Here is a 20,405-nt window from a genome sequence, read left to right on the forward strand (position 1 = left end):
CCTGCTTACACAGTCTGCTCTCTTTTGAGGCACAACGTATAAAACGCTAAAAAAAGAAAAGACAGTAAGAGCTCTTTTAGGTCTAAGTAGACAGAATATAAGAAAGTTCATGCTTTTTGTAGAACATGAGGCTAGACCTTTTCTAGTCATAGTCCTGTGAAATTTAGTTCTGACTTCCTAGTTTCAGCAACATCAGTCTAGGAACTCTCTAAGTGAAATTCATCTTTTTGCAACTTAGAGGGAAATAGAATCATAGAATCTTGCTGCAAGGCAGCAATCTGTGTCCTGTGTACTCTTTGGCCACAAGTCTCATAATCTTTCACGTCTGGAATAAAAACCTAATTTGCTTGGTTGATGTCAGACTTCAGGGGTTTATGCACTGTCTGGTTAACTTTGTCACTGAGCTATGACCATTGTCTTCCAGGTGCAGGCTCACTCTCGGCACTGACATGAGGAGATCTCATGGGATCTACTACCATTTTCAGAGTGTCAGTATCTCCTGTGCCCATTCTTTGTGCCACTGTCTGAATTCCAATGCTCAGGCACTGCTCCGTAGTTCTGAAAGCTAAGCTCTCTTATTCACTTGCAAAGTATTAATTCCCTATTCCGTCCTTGCTGTTCATAATATCCACCTTTTTGGACAACTGGCATATTTCTGGAGTGTCATTTGTTTTATACTGCCCTTGTTGGGCGGGTTGCAATTTCCATGAACAGTATCTTCCACTGAGTTTCTGTTCTTTCCCACAAAATATTCTGTTAGTCAGGATTCTTTTCTTGTTCTACAACATTTTGGGATTCTTTTAACTTACTAAGTTGACATTAACATCCTTGAAACATCCTGTATTAACACAACAAAATGTAAATGTAGTTCATTTTCTTCCTGCCTTACAGAGGATAATCAGACCTACAGTTAGCCCTGATATTATCTTTTTATTCCCCACCCTTCCCATGGGTGTAAGTGAAGATAAAGACAATTGAGCTTCATCGCTACTGCCATGGCATAATGCAACATGAACTGCTTAAAATACTTACAATTTTTAAGCATGCTCTCAGAGATAAAATCTTTTAGAAGGACTATAAGTACTAATGAACTTAGTTGACAAAGGAATATGTTTCTTTAACTGTTTTGCACATTTTCACTCTGTTATTTCAATGTTCTTGCTTTGAAGTGCTGTACAGATTCTATATTTATATTCTGGGTTGTAGGTTCAAAGCACAATTTTTTCCAATTCTTTGAATATTCCATAGATTTTTCTATAAGAACTTTTATTTGTCTACCTAATGACTAGGACATTTGTCAACTAACGGCTTAACAGTTCAGACCAGAACATCTCACATTAGCACTAAGAACCTCTCTTGCTCATTTGGAGGGCCATGGAAAAGCATCAGAAGCAGCAAAATGAAGTCATGAGGAGATCTAACTTTATGATCTTTTCTAACTCCCTGAAGACATATGAGAAATCATCAACTAGTGAATGTCAAGTAGTGTAAGAAACATGGACTTACAATATTACAATATTACCTTGTAATATTTTATTGTTAGCTGTTGTTGTTTTTTTTTTTTTTTTAAAAAAAAAGGCTCCAATGTGGGGCAGTACTTCATTTTGTGTTGTTCCATCTGATCAAAGGCCATGGACTAATATTCTGAAGTATATTAATAATCCTTTCCCTCACAGACTGAAAGAACAAGAGAAATACAGCTCTCCTTCCATTGTCAATGAATGTAATGAACATTGTTAAGGAACATAATCTTGATTTTACTAGAATTGTTTGGTTGCTATTTTGACACCAGTCAACTATTGGTTTTAATGATACAAAAACAAGAATTGTCACTGATATTGTCCCTTAGAAGATGGCTACATCATATGTCATGGATATTACAGGTCTTATATACTTTATTGCATAGAAGGGAGAAAAGAGAGACAAAGAGGAACAGTACAGCCAAATGAATTAAACCCATTCTTCTATGTAAAATAAATTTTCCTGTCTTTAAAAGCCTACAAAAATTAAATTATGTCAATATAGATTTGGTACCATTTTAAATTAACTTCAGCAGAAACAGAGTCCACTTAACTAGGGTCAGGAGGAAAACAATGGAAAAAAATTGGCTTTTGTGGTTCATTTGAAGCACAGCCTCAGATGAAAAACCTGCTGATTGCAAGTGCTATAAGGCTGAGGTTACATGAAGTTAATATTAACTTTACAAATCAGGAACTTTATGATGAAATGGATCTCTTCATTCGAAAATCCCCAACCGCTATTCACTGCTTTGTGGTCTGTGGAGACGTTATCTGATCGTTCAGTGATGTACTTGTGGTTTGTAAAAATGGGGACCCTAAAGATCATCAGAGCCCAAGTCTGTTCCCTGGGGCCTTTTTACTCTGCTGACACTTAGTGAAAATCTACCAGCAATACATTCTCTAGAGCAGCAATCATTAACTCATTCAAAGTCACAGGCACAAGGGTCTTGGGTTAGCATCTATTAATTAGTGTAATTATTCCCTGGATGACAATTACCAACTGCAGGATCCACTTAACATCTATTCTCAAATCTTGTCTTTCTGCAATGCTAATGTTTCTAACAGGTTCATTTACCTCCATTTACTGATTATACTCACTATGGTATATTGTTTCAGATGGACAGGATGGAAAGCCAATACCTAATATTGACCTTTATAGTATCCTGTGATTAGAAAGGCTGCTCTACCATTACTAGCCACATCATTCTATTGAAAAACATATATACTGTTTATGATAGATTTTCACCTCCTACAAACAGGCTTACAAAATTAATTTCCTGAGAAATAATGTGTTTTAAACTACTTTCCTCAGTAATGCAGTTGTACTTACTATGTTGCAGTATGAGTTTCACAATGTGATGTTTAAGACTATTTCAGCTAGCAGTGATATGCATATAGTGCAACTTTAACCATATTCTCCAACTTTGTTAGAAACAAAGAAAAACAAAACCAAACAACCTCAAACAAACCATCAAAAAAAAAAAAGGAGGTAAAAAGAAGAGGTACAAGTCTACGATCTGTGCTTGTTTGGCAGTGTCCAAGTACTGCATGGTGCTAAGCCACATTGAAATCCTTTAGAGTTCAAATAAACTAGAATGCACTTAAATCAGACTGATATATTTGCTAAAGGAACAGAGAAAAATAAATTGCATTAAGTCTAGTTTCACCTACTTAAGGAATCTAACACACCTCTTCTGTGAAAGGGAAGACAATGTCCAGAACAAACAAGATTTTGATAGGGCAGAAAGCTAATTTATTTAATAACAGAAGGAAATAAGCCTTTGATGGAAAGATTTTTCTCTAGGTATTGAAAATTGGAGGTCTTTGGAATCCATGATGGAACTAATTTCACCAAATGCTTTAACAGATCTTCCTGATTCTATAGAATATGAATCTTTTGCCAGATCATAGCCTTATATTTCAAACCGCATCAACAAGGATAAATCAGAAGTTGTCATATATGGAGACTGAAGGAAGAGGAAGGTTATCTGTTAGGAGTTCCTCTTTCCAATACCAATAAAGTCTGGATTATTGAAACAGGAGGAAGACTTTCTATTACAGAAGCAGGAGAAGAGTGTAGGGAGTATGGCATCATGCTGTGCTGACATGTTTCCCTTCATTCTCCAAGAAGTTGACAGCAAGAGCAATCAAGAATGTCATACACTGAGCATCAGAGTTTAAAAGGAATAGAAACATACATGGCAGTATGTTTTCTGAAGAAGCTTTAATTCTTTCCTCTCACTATGCTGATGATTCATAAATTAAAAGAGAAAATAATTTTAAATCTGTGTTAATACATAGTTTCAGAGTGGTAACATTTGCTCCTTTAGTATATATTCTAACGAGTCCCCTGGACAGCACCTCAACTACGCAGGAGTAAGTGGAAGCAGCAGTGTTGCTTTTAAATGTGCTGTTAGATTGTATTTGTGAGCATTTGATGTTCTTCTTTAATAACCCCAAGTAAAAGGCTGAATGAATTCAACAACAGTAGCTGAAAAAAGTGCAATGAGTCATATTATAGGAAAATGGAGAAAAGGATACAGGACTCTCCACTGAACACAATCCTATATTGTAGGCAATCTGTGATAACACCCTTTTCATTTCAGTTCAGTCCCATAAAATTACCACTAACATTACAACTCATGCAGAACACAGATAAATGTAAAAATGTCACAGAATTCTTCCAGATGGGACTTTTAGTTCCACTAGATCACCATCTACTTTTTTACTTGTCTAATATTTCATTACAACCTTCCATAAGTTAATTTTCTTTCCACTGACCATGTAAATCACAAATCAATTTTCATTTAAAATGCCTGACTACAGATTGCTCCTGAAAGCTCAAAGCATATGCTTCAGTGAGCTCTCCAACATTCTTAATGCACATTAGAAAAATGTTGTGGTTTTTTAAAAATCTTTTTAAAGGAATTAATTTTACATTAAAGTCTGGCATGAGACCCAAGTATTGGTACTCCCCCCTTCCCTCTTCTCTCCCCCATCTTTAAAAAGCAGGTGCATTTTTTAAATGTAACCGCATGTAGAGCTAAATGTCTTTCATGATAATGATATTTGTTCCTAAACCAAAAATTCAGGCAGGAATATAAACTGCTTTAAATTTTCAGAAAGTAGATATGATTACTTAATCCCAAACCCCTACTGCAATCATGTTCTTCTCTAGGGGAAAGAAGACAGAAAAGAAAGGGAGGAAAACCATTCACGGCCCAGTCATTGGCTGTGGTTACTTAAATCATTCTTTTTCTCATGTTCTAACAGAGCGTTTGTATAACTCAAGGAATGCACTAAAATATACGGCAGAATATTATTACTAACTTTACTCTTGGAAGCAGCTACCCCAAAACCAATGAGATATGCCTGTGAGACAAGCAGGATTCAGCCTTTTTAAAACAATCTATAAGAAATGCTTTACATGAATGCCCAGTAAAGAATGGTATGCTCTGAAATGTTATTTTCTTATGTTAATTTAAACACAGCACTCTCCCCTCACAAATCTATAGGCATAAGTTTGGCAAGACTGGACATAGGAATGGTTTCTATGGCTGCCTTTGCTACTGTCCTACTCAGAAACATCAGACAGTCATTTCACTACTCTGTGCCTCAGTTTTCACCTTACTAAACAGTGAACATTAAAGTGACCCTTTTAAATAATTAATGGGACCACTTAAACTACTACCTAAGCTGACACATGCATAAGCATTTGCTGAATCAGTAACAGAAAGGATTGATCATGTGGTCATTTTACTCTCTATATGGTAGACTATGTTTCCTCACAGCAGGAATTTCTGTGCTGTTTAATTTCAAAATGTTTGCACATGTTCTTGTTGCTAGAGAACCTCAGCATCAAACCTTGAGAGACAAATATACCAGCAGAGCAACCTGGTGTTATGGGAGAAGGAAGGGCACTATCTTCTCTTGGAACATGCTGGAATCCTTTCTAATGGCATGATCCCACATCACTGAAGTCTAATGAAATGATGAATCTAAACGAAGAGAAGAATATGGTTCCTCTAAGTCTCTTTCCTCCTCTGAACTCATATGTAAGCCTACCTTTCAACTTACTGTCTCTCTTTTCCTCTACTCACCTGGCACATCCATATCTAACATATCTCCCTCCAGCTCTGGGATTGTCCTTCCATCTCTGAAGTTCTCTTGCATGCCGTTTTGCATCACTCTATCACAGCTCTTAGGCAAGACAGTAGAGCTTTGAATCCCAACTTCTTGAAGCACTCTGACATTGGGATTCTAGCTTGGGGGTGATGGAGAGGGTGTCAGTTTAAATAAGACTGAGTGCTCATGACAATTGAAAGTAGCTCTGCATTAAGTGGGGCTCGTTCTCATAATGCAATGTGTCAGTGCTGAACGATGAAATGGGGGAAGGGAAAGGCTCTTGAACAGTCTCTGTAAATAGGGTCTTGCCAAACTATTTGCAGGTTATAGTCAGCCAAACCTTGAGGGTCTTCTCATTGTTTTTTTTAAAACTCAAACTCCCAAATGTCAACGGGGCCTCAAGCAGCACTTCATGTGAATCTGCCTCACTAAAACTGAATGTTGAGGGCCTCTGGAATTGGCTTTGTGCTGCCATATCACAATCACCACTTAGAGCTGACCACTTGTAACAATGATGTGGAGTTACTTTAGATACGAGGTGTGGGTGAAAATGTTTACTTTGCTTCCTTATTTAGAGAAAACCCAAAACACATCTATTAATAGTAAGCGGAATCCTTACCGAGCAGGGATTACAATGAAGACAACCTGTCTAGTCCTCTATTAAGACTTCTACAGTTAATTACTCTATCTTAAAAAAAAAAAAAAAAGAAAAAAAAATAATTATTTGGGTTATCTAACCTATTCAGTAAAAGACCCACAAAAATATTTAATGTGGGAGATGCCTAGGAGCTAGTTCAATTGGGTGGGTAGCTTACTTTTTTATTTCTTTATTTTCCATTTGCCTGGCTAGCCAGAAGGCTGTGCTTTGTTTGTTTGTTTGTTTTTCTTCAAACAAACCCCTCACTTTTCTTTTTATTTTTCTCTCATATTTCTTTTGATGCCTTTTTGTTCAGTTAGCAACGCATTGGCAAATGCAGCTGATGATCAAGGGGTGTGCAACCAAAGAGGCATGCCAATTACTGTGGCCAGAAAGCACATTAGACACTTGAGCATCTTTCCATTAACTAGATCCTCTGTCTCTTTATATCACTTTGTGAAATGGTTCTCAGGAGGAGTTTCTCTTCCAGAGGTTACTGACTAGAAGCTCTTGGATGAGACTGAAGCTCAACAGGGCCAGTATAATTAGATCCACCTGCTTACAAGTACAAGCTGGGATGTGAAAAAGAAAAATCTGAAGGCATTTTAGTAAGAAAAGGAAAGGAAAGTCTTCTCTCTAAAACACATTCACTCTACTGAGAATCTTTTCAACCATCTATGTTTTCATGAATTGTTAGTACTTCTAGATGAGACTAACATCCAAACACAAAACATGATGTTTGGGAAGCCTTTGATTCCACTGTAAATCACATTCTTCTAGCAAGTACAGATCAGAACTTCAGATTTAGATGTTTACAGGCTTATTTCAATGCCTATGAATAGCTTTATATGCATATACATTTAGGCATTCCATTTTCAGCTTTTTGCCTAAAATTACTAAGCAGAACATTACAGTTAGTAGTAGCTAAAATCAGAGCTGCCAAGTTAAGCTTAACTCTGCAGGTGCTGATGGCAGAGTTATTTATTACATGAGCCACACAACCCTCCAACATGGGGACTCAGTGCTCTAACGTAAGCCTCTACCTAAATAACATTGCTCTGAATCATCAGCAACGGAGGATGTGTTTTCATTGCAAGTACCAGTCATCAGTTACTTCTTTCTGAACCACTAATACAGGTTTTATGGCTATGTGAATATTAGCAAGTGGTTTGGTGCAACATGAGTGGGTCACTAGACGGAGACAGTTGATTTGGAGTCCCTTTATCCTCTTCTACTTGCATTTCAGGGTTTTTGCATTGTTCTGTAGTTACTCTGGTTTCTTGCACTGAATGTATTCTTCTTGAAACTGTCCAAAGGGCCAACTGTTGGTTTGGACCTTTGTGTGTCTCCACCTGGCTCTGGAATACTATTGGTGTGCGCCTGGAACAGAGCTGCTAGTTTAGTTTCCTCCAAAATAAATCTGGTCTAAACACCTCAAACTAACATGAGGCAAATGGTGAAAACGGGAATTCATTTCATGTATGCAATATTGCTCTACACCAAAACACTTCAGTTGATGCAGCCTACTATACAGTAAGATTTATTTTATAAACAATGGCTTACTTCCTGCCTTCCTACACCACTTTAAAAAAAACTTTTCCCTTATTAATATCAGTAAGTTTAGGTTTCTCAACCTCGATTTCTAATCTCCATCATGCCATTTGTGAAATGATCAGATCAGGACACAAAGAAAATATAAGTGGAATGTGACTGTGTATAAATTGCTCTGTATTGGCAATCTCATCCCATTCTGTTATTTACTTTTCTCCAAGTAAGATAATTATATTTGTATAGGTATAGGTATAGATATAGATTAGATGTTACATTACAAAGCCACAAGAGTTCCTGATCTTGTTAACATGATGGTTGTCATAGTTTGTTTTGTTTTGCATGAGCAAGAGCTCATTACTGAGAGCCCTTGTCATTCACATCAACTTATGTCTTCTTAATGAAGCATTTCTGAAATGAATGGCAGGACATATACATTTCAGTTCAAACTCTACCTTGCTCCCACTGAATTCAATGAGACTTCAGGACAAAGGAAGCTTTATAGTTTGTATTTTTACAGGTACACCCTCCTTCTTCCTCAGTACTCTTTTAAGGAGGACCAACAGTGATTTTCAAATCATTTTGCTTTCAGAAATTATTTCAGCTGGTCTATTTGGCTACCCTCTGTACTAGGTTACTTGCACAGTTACACTCTCTCAGGCTCAAAAGATGCTATAATTCTTTGTATTCCTTGCAGTACAGTAGGATACTATAAGGCAGATAGACAAACCTCACCCTGTCCCAGTTAGCCAGAATGGGTATAGTTTGCTGTGCAGAAGAGGTGAACTGAAACCAAGTCTCACTGCTGAGGAGGGTAATAGCAGCACTGCGTTTGCATCAGTCCCCTGCCAGGCAATCCATAGACTGACACTGATGGTTGCTCTGGAGGGAGTCACTTACCCTCCAAGCTAGAGGTAAGACGCCAGATAAGCAGTAGCCTGTAAAAAGGGATTAAAAGAAGAGAGAAAACCAGGGGGAAAGATTAAGATAATTTACCCTTGTATATTGTATCCAACATAAATCCCATTGTCAGTATCTATTGTTCAAGTACCTGACAAACTTCTGTTTCTATCCTCTCCATAAAAGTCTCCATCATATGGAAAGTTGCATACCTTTCATGGTTTTATAATAAACTGGAAGTGAGTAACAGTGTGATATCAAAGGAAATAAAACTCCAGTTGCTATTGCTGCTGGGGTTGCCTTCTGAATGTGGCTTATACAATATTTCATCTGTGCTGACACCTTTCACTCTCAATTATTTGGCTGCTGTCAAAACAAATCAATCAAATTATAGCACAGTGTCTTCATGTTACCATTCCACTGCAAGTTAGCTGCATTAGCTTTGAAATATATGGAAGTATAAAATTTATCTCTATTATTTATTTAATACAACTTTCTCCCTTGTGAGTTATCTTACAAACATAGCAAACTCAAATTATCTGATGTCATATGTTGAATATATATAAATACCACTAAGAAATTGTAAAATAATGGCACTCGTGGGAATATAAATGCATAAAGATACACTTGATAAGTCTTGCACTTAGAACCAATGATATTCTTCTGACATATGGAACAAATAGTATATGTTTTTAATTTTGGTTGCAACTGGACAAGGTTCTCATATTAGATAAATGCAATTTCATAAGATATAACTTTGAACTACCAGTCCTGTTAAAGCAGGGTAAAACAAAGATTTAAAGAACTGATTTTGTTACCAGTAGAATGAAGGCAGGGGTGGAGGTGGGGTGAGCTGGGATTGAATATTTTTTAAACATGCTACAATGCCGGGAGGGGAGCATTGTCTTCCTTTACAGCTCATAGGCATTGATTTGGGAAAGGAAAGGCTAAAATCTCAAAGAGAGACTCTGAAAGTGATTCCTTTTTCAGGTTGCTAGACTTGGAGTTTTCAGAAACACACACAGAATTTGTTCTCGAGAGGTTTTAACCTTTTAAAAATAAATAAAATAAAGGAAACAACTTACAGCTTGCCAATAAGTGAATTTCCTGAAAATGTACTACTATCATTTCCTTGCTTTTTAGACAGGATTCATGTCCTGTTACAGCTGCATCTGCTAACATACAGGAGCCCAATATACTGGTAAAATTACAACAGGTTTATCACCACTAGCCATTTACCTCTTCTTCATTTATTACTGCTGATATAATGGGAAATCAGTTGCACAGTATAAAATACATTCAGGAATATTTGGGTTGTGAATAACTTTAAAATCCAAGGTGGGATATACTGGATGGACAGGAACAACAAGCACCAGATGAGGAAAGGATCTAGAGAAATAGTATCTGAGAAAAGAAAAGGGAAAGACATTGAAGGGTCAGAATCTGTAAATCCAAAGCATCAGCATCAACTTGAACAGAATTATATCATGGAATTGAGATGAGAAGCTTGTTTTTATGCCAAAGATTTCTTTTTAACATTGTATAACCTATCCTAACAAAATACAACATCTAAGTGAAAGAAGAGTCTGTAGAATATGTCAAATCTAAAGCTTAGTAAGTACAAAAGCAATATTTATCTTAAAATAAATAAGCAAATAAACACAAGAAAGGCAACAGATTTAGAATCCACACTGTGATGAATCTTATTAGCCTTGGTCAAAACTTACAATCCATCTGCTGGCTGGATAGCAAGTCCCAAATAAGGAAAATTCACCTTACTATTCCAGAAAATGAATTCACTAATGGGCCTAGCCCCTAGCTTGTTTTAGGTCTATGAAACAGAACAAAATTTAAGAATTAAAGGTACAATTAATCAAGATCTAGCTGCATCTGAGGACATTTAACAGTAGGGATTTAAAGCCACTTTTGTAGGAAAGCATAGCACTAACAATCAGCATTCACTTACAGGTGGTAAAAGAGTTGTAGAAAACGTGTCAATTGTTTGCCCTCACATAAGATGTCTAGGGTGAACAGAACACAGGCCTTGCGACTCTGCTCTCTGCTCCATCTGTCAGAGCACTTGTAAAGATGAAAAGTTTCAGGAATGAAAAAAGCTTCAGAGATCGGTAGCAAAATGAGACTGGGGCATAAAGATCTCCATGGGTAGAGGATTCTATCAAAAGGACATAAAATGACATGGAGATCTGGGGACAAGAAAAGCCAAGCAAGTTTCACTTTCATCGTTTCTGATTTCACATCTCTTTTCTCAGATGACAAGTGTTACAGCACAAGGACAAGGTCTACAGTTGTGCCAGGGAAGGTTTAGATTGGTTATTAGGAAGAATTTCTTCATGGAGAGGATGGTCAAGTATCAGAACAGGCTTCCTGGGGAAGTGGTGGACTCCCCATACCTACAAGCATTTAGGAGACACACAGACATGGCACTAAGGGACATGGTTTAGTGATGGAACTTGGTAGGTCAGGTTGACAGCTATACTTGATAATCTTGAAGGTCTTTTCCAACCAAAAAGATTCATTGATTCTGTGATGTCACCAGACAGGCCCTGTTTCCATTCTAAACCAATCTGAGTGGCAGACAGAAACTTTTGGCAAAAAAAGAAAAAGATGCTGTAAAAAGTTTCAAAATGCATAATCTTGCTGTGATAAGAAAGTCACAAGACATTTTCAGAACTTACCACGACAATAAAAACAAACAAAAGAAAACAAAACAAAACAAAAGAGGTCTGCGGTTCTGTAGACTTCAAAGAAATTTAATTTAAAAAATTGGCTTCCAGGGGGTTAACTTGTATGGTCCATGGATTCAAAATTTACACTACTAAAAATGCCTGTAAACCCAGTTGGTCAATAAAGACTTTGTTGTTTTTGTGAGTCCCTAAATATATATGTGCTTGATTAGAATCTCACTGGTCTATCAGGAACACGAGTTTTTATCCAGGGAGTTTTTAAAACATGAATCATAGGGATTTTATTAATACAAACACCATAGGAAAACAAAGGAAATTAAACCACAAGGACTATAAATGTCTGACTTAAATCCACCAGTGCAAGGAAATTAAGAGTGAAGGCTGCAAATCCATCCTGGTAATCCTTCTGTAACTCACTGTATTGCAGTTAGGAGTCTTGGATCAGCCTATGAGTCACATATGCATATACCATATGGATGTACCTATCTATTTGCATGTGATCCACCAGTGCATGTAGCCTGTATGCTACAATGCAGAGGTGAGGAACAGAGTGACGAACACCAGCTAGGATTTTTACTTGCATTCCCAATTTTGTGGCTTTTGTAAGATTACAGTAAGTTAAGTGCTTAACATTATTGGAATGAGTTTTCTCTACATTAATTTAAATTGTCACGGTCTAAATTCAAGAAGAAGATTAAAGGCTCCTGGAAACAGGTGCAAAGATATACTTTAAAAGCAGCATTAAAATGCATCCATGTTCTGGTTGACAGAAATTTCATTTATAACCCTGCACACAGAATATTCCTGCCAGGAGCAGTATCAGTCTGAGTCAGGTCTAGAAGGATAACTCATGCTGAATAAAGGGGTACATTCCCAGAAATGCCCAGGTCTTCAACACCAGGCACTCCACAACTCCTAGCCTAGGGGTCATGTCTGCTAGAGAGTAGTTAACCAGTAGGTTTTGGGTGGAAACTCAGGAGAGGAGCAGACCACTTCTGTCTTTCCCATCTGCTTCTTGGCATACAAGTTTGGAAACTTAGACCCTGACAAAACTTGGCCTGCAAAGTTCAAGTAGGTGTGAACACTTTGATTTCAGAATTAATTCGATCTACATCACTTCATTACTCCTCGACGATGTTGCTCCATAGCCACTAGTAGTGAAAAAACAGGCATGTCTGAGGTCTATTTTGGGTGGAAGTCAAAAACAGAACATACAAACATTAATACTACTGCATTTTAATGCCTCTGATGGTAGGCCTTTAACTTACGGGGCAAAAAAATCCAAACAACAAATAGCTAACACACTGGGAGTGATCAATAAACAACTAGTAGCTAATAAAGCCCTGAACCTTTCACATTCCTTCTGTGAAGGCAGCAATTTGCCACTGAATAAGATGAACAATTAACATGGGACCACATCATTCACACAGGAGAAGCCTTGTATGGTGGGGAAAAACATCACAAATGGAAAATAAGACTATTAAGGCTCTTTCTATACTTCCTTCCAAAGGCAGCTTTTGCCTTTTTTTCCCAAAAGCAAATGTTAGGCCTCACAAACAGTATGTTTCTTGGGCCAACAGGTGGAGGCACAAAACCTTCTACATACTCCGTCTTTAGAGATCTCTCTGCCTGTTACTTCAGTTCCCGTACAGCACAATTTGGAAGGAATGCAGCCGTCAGCCTGAGGAAGCCTCCTCTAGTGGCTGCTAATCCACAGGCACTCTGTGTATACCACACTATGCCTAAGGATGCACAGATTTCTCCTATTTCTTTCCATGTACTGAGATAGGGAGATTAGTGGTTAACCCCTTCTTTGCACGAGAGAGCCCTTCCCAGTGACTGTATTATGTGCATTTGTACAGTGGTAGTGGAGGTATATTTGGTTTGAGGGCTTCACTGAAATTGATAGCGAGTGCAGCTCCTTTTCTTGGTTCTTGTCATTCTTGTTCTGGTTATGTTAGTACACTGCAGAAGTACCTGAGAATAAACTATTCCTCTAAGTGAAACATCATTTTGATTATTACTGACATTGGTGCTCATTAAAATACATAAGTGAAACACTGCCTTTCTGTAGACTCTGAAAGCTATTTCATGTTACTTGAAGGGGAATACAAATGAATAGGGACTGCATCACTTTAGTTAAAAGGAGAAAATGTTCTAAAAACTGGAATTTGGACTCTAGATCAGTAAGCGATTGAGGTTTGTAGTCTACTTCTTTTCTGTCTCTTTCTTATTTTTCATCTCTCTCTGATTTCTGATTTTTAAGGTCTGTGTACATGGGGGAATGGAGACAGAGCATGTTTATTTTATCTGCTGCACAATTAATGATATAAATCTATGTTCAGATGAAATAAGATCTAATAAATGTAAACAATACATTTTTCCCTTTTTGTTACCATTATGTCTTTACCCAACATTCATTTTGACTGATCATGCACACACACACACAAAAAAAAAACACAAAGCTCTTTAAATTTTTTCTACTGTTATCTATGTCTACTGTTACCCATATCAGTATATTTTAATGGCTGTCTCCTAGCTCTTGAGATGTTTAATACATTTCCCCTTCCATCGTATTGTAGCTAAAATATGACCTGCTGCTGTTTAAATAATGTAATTTAATGATTTCACATTTTCAGCCATGCAAGGCTTCCTTTCAGCACTGAAGCCTTTCTCTAATGATTTGGGGAGATAGTTTGTTCTCATTTCTTTCAGAACTCAAGATTGAGAAACTCTGATTTGGAAATAAATTATTGACACCTACTTTAGGACCAGTACAAAGTGTAGTGGAAATAAAACACATGAAGCTTCCGTGCTACGACGCCAGAATCTCCAACTTGTTGATTTCTTTTGAGGTTCAAATATCATTCAAGCTATGCTATGGTGGAAAAGTCTAAAATGCTGTTGTGCCGTTGTTATGTGATGTAATATATTTGGGCCAACCCTTCACAGAGAGATTCCCAAATTCATATCCATTCCCAAATTCTTATCCACATAGTCTGTGTGGCCAGCAGCGAGCTGGAAAATGACACTTGCACTAGTTCCTTCTCATTTCAAACATATATACCTACTAAAAGGATAGCTAAAATAACATTAACTTTTTAGCTAAAACTTCATTGGCTGTCATGGAAAACTGAACAAAACAAGAGGACAGTCTGAGAACAACAGCTCTTCAGCACTGGAATACATTCTCATTTCTCAGTGATTTCAACATATACTCATGAGGGCTAAAAATATCTTCAGAAAATAAGACAGAACAAACTCAGCCCCCCTAAAAGTATCTTTCCATTCAGATATACAGAAATACTACACTGATCTAGAAAAGGAAGATGGGTTTGAGGAGATAATTCTTTTCCATTAATAGCAGCTTCAGGACATTATTGAATACTTTGAGATTAAGCTCTAAAAATAGTCCCTTGGAAAGACCATTGAGAAGGATAACCAAAACAAAAACAAAAGCAACAACAAAACTTAAAGAAAACTGATCTGGCAAAGGAGCTGAAGAAATTTAAATTATTCAGCCCAGAAAAATGTTTCCCAAAGTCAGAAAAATGTATATTGATGAACAACCGTTTGGGTGATAAAATGGCAGTGTTTTCTGCATTATTCAGTAAGGACAGGCCAAGAAGCAATGGACTAAAAGCTACAGGTAAGCAACACATCATCCTGTAGGGTAAGCAACACATCGTCCTGTAGGGTATCTACCTCCCTTCCCACAACCTCACAATTGCTATTGTGATACCTCCAGATTTTTGCTGTTTAGAAAAAGCACTGCTTTACTCCAGCCATAATTCTAGAAACAGTGAGAGCAAAACAGGTTTGTATGTGTCTGGGAATAGGGATAACAACTTTCTTGGATGGTGTTTAAGCTCTTACCTTCAGTACTTTTAGTGGATTCCAATAAAAATATATGGTTGTTGATTTTATTTGCTTTCATCAAAAGACTGTTGATGGCAAGCCAAAGTTCCATAGCTGAATCTGTAGTATGTTCAGAGATTTCTGTTTACTGTAAAGCAGATGGCTTTATTTTGCCACCAACCCCCTGGCATTTCAGTAAACTGTATTCTTTGCATATTCCTTGTGCATATTAAATTTACTTAATAGGAGCCGATGAAAATGTAAGTGTTCACAGCAAGAATTTACACATTCATCTTACTTCTGTTCACACACATTTGACTTTTTTTTGCTCAGGGAACAGATATGGTGCAGCACTGTGTATGACAAATGACACAGTGTAATGAACAGAGAGTAATCAAGCACATATCAAGAAAAATAGTTTTAAAAGAAGCTTACAATTTAAACCTCTCTTCACTTACAGCAACAAAATTCCTATTGACTTAATGGTGGATCAGACCCATACAGCAACTCTACAATTTAACAGAAAAAAAAAAAAGTAAAAAAAAAAAAACTTATTTATAGGTAACTGACAACTGAAGAATAGGTAATTTCACCAAATAAGTCATACTGTGAGAGTAATTTTCATATCATTAATCACTCCATTTTACCAATGTCTCAAATTTTTAAAGGAACTCTTGTATTCTCTTTTCAAATAGTTAACATATCTATGATTCCTATCACTGAATGTTTTTTCTCTTTCCGCAAGCAAGTTATTATTTCATCCTATCACCCTAAGGTCTCATACTTACCACCCTGAACCAGAGCTGAAAGTCCCCAAGAAGAAAATCAGTTAAATATATACACACATCACACAAAATTTAGTGGAATTACACCCATTAAAGCATTCCATTAGATCACAGTTTTTCTGAATTCATGCATCATTCAAAAAGTCTTTAGGGTGCCTCATCAATTAAGTGGCAAGGCTAGTTTGGGATGAAGAGTTTCAGAAGTTTACTGATGAGAGAACAAAACTGGAAAAGATTGTGCCCACAGCAGCTTTGGACATCTATGTTTGACTGCACTGAAAATTTAGGGAAAGGAGATGTTACAACAACAAGAGTAATGAGAAAGGTTAGAAAACTGTACGAAAACATGCCCCTCAGTCATCTATGTTGACACTGTCACTATAAGGTTTGAGAGACATGAAAGTCGATGAATATGGTCTGATTTCACACACAGGGCATGAACTACCCAAACTGCCTTGAATACTATGAATACACCTATAAAAGTGCTGGTTACAAAATGGAACACACACGCTATGATTGTCTTTCAAATAACCATGAAACACATGAACCAGAAATCAGTCATTTCAACAGAACTGATGATATCACACAGCTAAAGATATTCTCTAGGAAACGCATTCTCACCAAACTCTTACCTTCATTCACATATGTATTGGGTGGGTAGTGGGCTATATAGCAAGCAAGAGAAGCTTACAACTGTGATTTAGGGCTCTTAAGTCCTATATTAACCAAGTTACTTCGTTTCTTTGTGCATCAGTTCCACTTCCAAATAACGAAGGCAACGGCAATTCCTTTCATCACCTGGATATTGCAAGTGTATATACAAAGTTGTGAGGTGCTTAGAGGAATGGGAGGGGAGGGGAGAGAAGCAGACAAACAGCAAAGCAGCTAACTTAACTCATGGACAGGGAACTGCACCTGATGACCAAGCAAGTCGCTATTTGATCCCATGCTTGTATCTACCAGTAAAGACTACAGAGGAAAGCTTTCTGCCTAATAAAGTCAATGCTTGAAACATTTATTTGGCAGCAGGGTTGCACCTTCTAGCTAGCAATTACATACCTATAGGTAAACTAAAGAGCAAAGGTTGCCTGGCTTAATCCCCACAAGTTTGGTAATGCAGGGTGAATAAATGACGTAAGAACTGCACGAGCTTATGTTTATTTATACTACTACATACACAGCAGACATAACTTGGAGCACTCCAGAGTGGAAGGATACATTTTTATAATGCCTATTTCTTCATTAAGATTTCATCATCCACCTACGCTAAAAAGCCACTTCCCCTTCACTTGGTTATATCTGCTTTTACCCACTCCTGTTCCTGCATTATTTTTTTAATCTTCAGTTCCCTACTTTACATGCACTCTCAAATTTTAAACAAGCAAAATTTGTGCATTAGTGTGTCCTTTTCATCTATGATTTATGAATGACAGGTTCTTCGGTGCAGCTTAATGGTATGAGAGAGACATTATTTTAAACATTAAAGTGAAAACCATTTACAACTATGATAAGAGAGGTCTGTTGACATTAAACTTTAAAACATGCACAAGGTAAAGGCAAGTAGCTGCTCCAACAGGTGAGAGTACTGTGCATGTAGTTCATAAGGGAGTTTGTTCAACACATGAGCTGTCTCTCCCTTTGCTGTTTCACAACTTGTAGGATTTGGTGCTTCAAACCATTCATCAAGTAATCAATAGCAACCATAGCATAATCACCCAAAAACTACTTAGGGTGCAGTGTAGAGCATTCATTTAATAAAATTACCATTTTGTCTGTGGTAAACGCTTCCTACCACTTATGTCAGCAAGAAATAATAAATACATTAATTCACCAAGCAAACAACAACAACAAAAACAAATTGAAGGAGCTAAAGTTTTATGTTGATATTTCTTGCCCACACCTCTACTACTTCCACACTGCACAGTCACTTCCTTACCATCCTCTTCCATTAAAGCTGTACAATTCTCTCGTAATATTTTGGCTAATTCTTATCTAACTATACTTGGTTCAGTTCTGTTCAACAGCATCTGCCTTCTGAGAAGCAACCAAGATAATTAGGACTATTAAATAAATACATCTGTATTTCATAACATATGTGTTTCAATTGAGTACTGTTTCTAACAGCACAGAATGATAGGGGAAAACAGGCACGCAGTGTCTCATAGAACTGCTTTTTCAGTCTGATTTTAGGCTATGAGAATACAGCAAATACCTTAGTGTAGGACTGTTGCAATGACGCACTTTTTGCTTCTGTGGTTTGGCGTCGTGCAACTCCTCCAAACAGTTTGGATGACAGATGGCAGAACCTTATTGATAAAGCAGACCTCCCACAGAAAGTACAAGAATGCATATCCTGGGCTGTAATGGCAGCTAACTGAGGAAGCTCTGATTTTATAATAAAAGGTTTTAAAAAGTGACTTTCATGCAATACTGTGCTTTTAGTTGTCTTTATTCATTCAGCTACTCTAATCAGCAATGGTGAAACAGAGTACTTGTCTTCACGCTGCTATTTGAAATTTTCAACTGAACTGTGAGTAAAGAACATTGATCACTGATGACAGAAAAGGCTAATGAATCATTCAAGTACTTTACAGTACTGACCTAAAGAATGTAAGAATCCAGCCTCCACTCCAGTTTTGTAAAAATGCAAATATCCCTTAAGCATCTCTCAAGTATTCAAAACCAATCCAAGCATTAACTTTCAATAAGTATCAAGAGCAACATTTCATCGGATAAAGAGATTGCTCTGTTTAAAAGAGACAAAGTGACACAAACAGGCAAAAGACTCTACTAGAAAAATGCTGAAGATGACTTACCTTGTAGATTTTGCAATGGCAAAGTCATGATGCCTCCTGCTGCAGCTGCTGCTACCAGCCCTTGGATGTTGGTGAGATTCGCTGTAGGTAGAGTTAGGACCAGTCCTTGTTGGCCCCCCAGCTGCCCAGCCATGTTGAAAGGAATAAGGATCGGCTGATTCAGGGCTGGAGTGCCTCCTGGCATCACCCCTGCTACTGCTGAGGCTAACTGTTGGGCTGTCAGTAATGGCTGTAATGAAACACAGACAGCGCGCCTATTTTACTGTGCACAGTATTACACATTAATACTTCTGCTTGGGATCCTTTAGTGTTCCAATATAGACATGCCCTGCCTCCAATATCTTCAAACATACTTTTTTACCAACCCAAAAAGCTTTGACAAACTTGACGGACTGAAGCTGTAAGCCTAACTGCCATGTAGCATCATAGCAATTCCAGTTGAATCTAGACTGGAAAATTCATTACACAGGCACTGAAAATAATTCATGAACACAAGAAGGCCTAACTCAAGTCGGCCTACCAATATCTAAATGCCAACACTTCACAGGTTTTCCCAGTTGTATGTTGATTGGTAGGAGCTGACTACACTATAGCAACAATTACCAGAAGCTGTGTGGACCAAGCAGTATGCAAGACTGTCCTGTGAAGTGGAAGAACATTAAGTATCTTCTTAGAGTATGGTTGAACTTGGAAAAAACTATGAAGCGATATGGAAAATCTTTTAAAAGGTTGAACAGAGTCGTGCTATTATGCTTACATTTTGCCGTAAAGAAAATAAATATCTGGCATAAAAAATAATGAAATGCCTTTACTAATGCAAGAGCTGTGTGTGACATGCTGAACTGTCAGAGCCAATAAGGTTGCATTAAAATTGCACTAGCTTTTTAATATTAAATCATGACCTGTATTTCAAAAATAACATCTATGAGAAGTTCAAAGATTTTAACCTCCTAAATATGCAAAGCTGCTTACATTTATTTTGGAAAAACATACAAAAAGCTAACCTTTCCAGACAAATACCTTTTAAAACATACAGAAGATACATACATACATGCTCCCTTTTTGTAACACAGAATGCAGCCAAATAGAATCACGTTTTCCACATTATATAGATAAAAGATGATCAATCACAATTACTCACTTTTCATCAAATTGCATGCCCCAATTAGTTTAAAGGAAAGATACTGACCTGAGGTCCAACAGGGAATGCAGGATGGGACTGACTGGGTTGGTGCTGGTCACCTGGGCTTGTATCAGACAGCACTGTGTTTCCTCTGGCCTCTAGAATTCAAAGAGGAGATCATCTTTAATACCAAGCCTGAGGACTGGCACATTATCTTCTACTCTGATGTCACATAACATCAAGCTGAAAATGATATGTTAAAGTGCTTTATCAATAACTCAAGCACTCAAATCACTTATCAGCTGCATAAATTATGCTAACATTCATTCAGACCAGCCAACTCATTCAAGAGATACAAAAATCTGACAGCAGTGAAACTGAAGCTATC

At 37.3% G+C, this 20,405-nt stretch overlaps 1 protein-coding gene across 3 annotated transcripts in view; it reads right to left on the bottom strand.

The window, feature by feature from the left end:
- Nucleotides 1-20,405, bottom strand: part of POU6F2 (POU class 6 homeobox 2) — a 331,845-nt gene that overhangs the window by 175,714 nt on the left and 135,726 nt on the right. For all 3 annotated transcript variants that reach the window (XM_080582231.1, XM_080582233.1, XM_080582232.1), the window contains exons 3-4: nucleotides 20,084-20,175; nucleotides 18,895-19,123 (exon numbers count right to left, since the gene is read on the bottom strand). In XM_080582231.1, coding sequence (XP_080438357.1) covers nucleotides 18,895-19,123; nucleotides 20,084-20,175 — 321 coding nt within the window. The remainder of the gene's footprint in view (nucleotides 1-18,894; nucleotides 19,124-20,083; nucleotides 20,176-20,405) is intronic.

This window comes from Anser brachyrhynchus (assembly GCF_964034855.1).
Source record: "Anser brachyrhynchus genome assembly, chromosome: 2".
Classification (NCBI taxonomy): Eukaryota; Metazoa; Chordata; class Aves; order Anseriformes; family Anatidae; genus Anser; species Anser brachyrhynchus.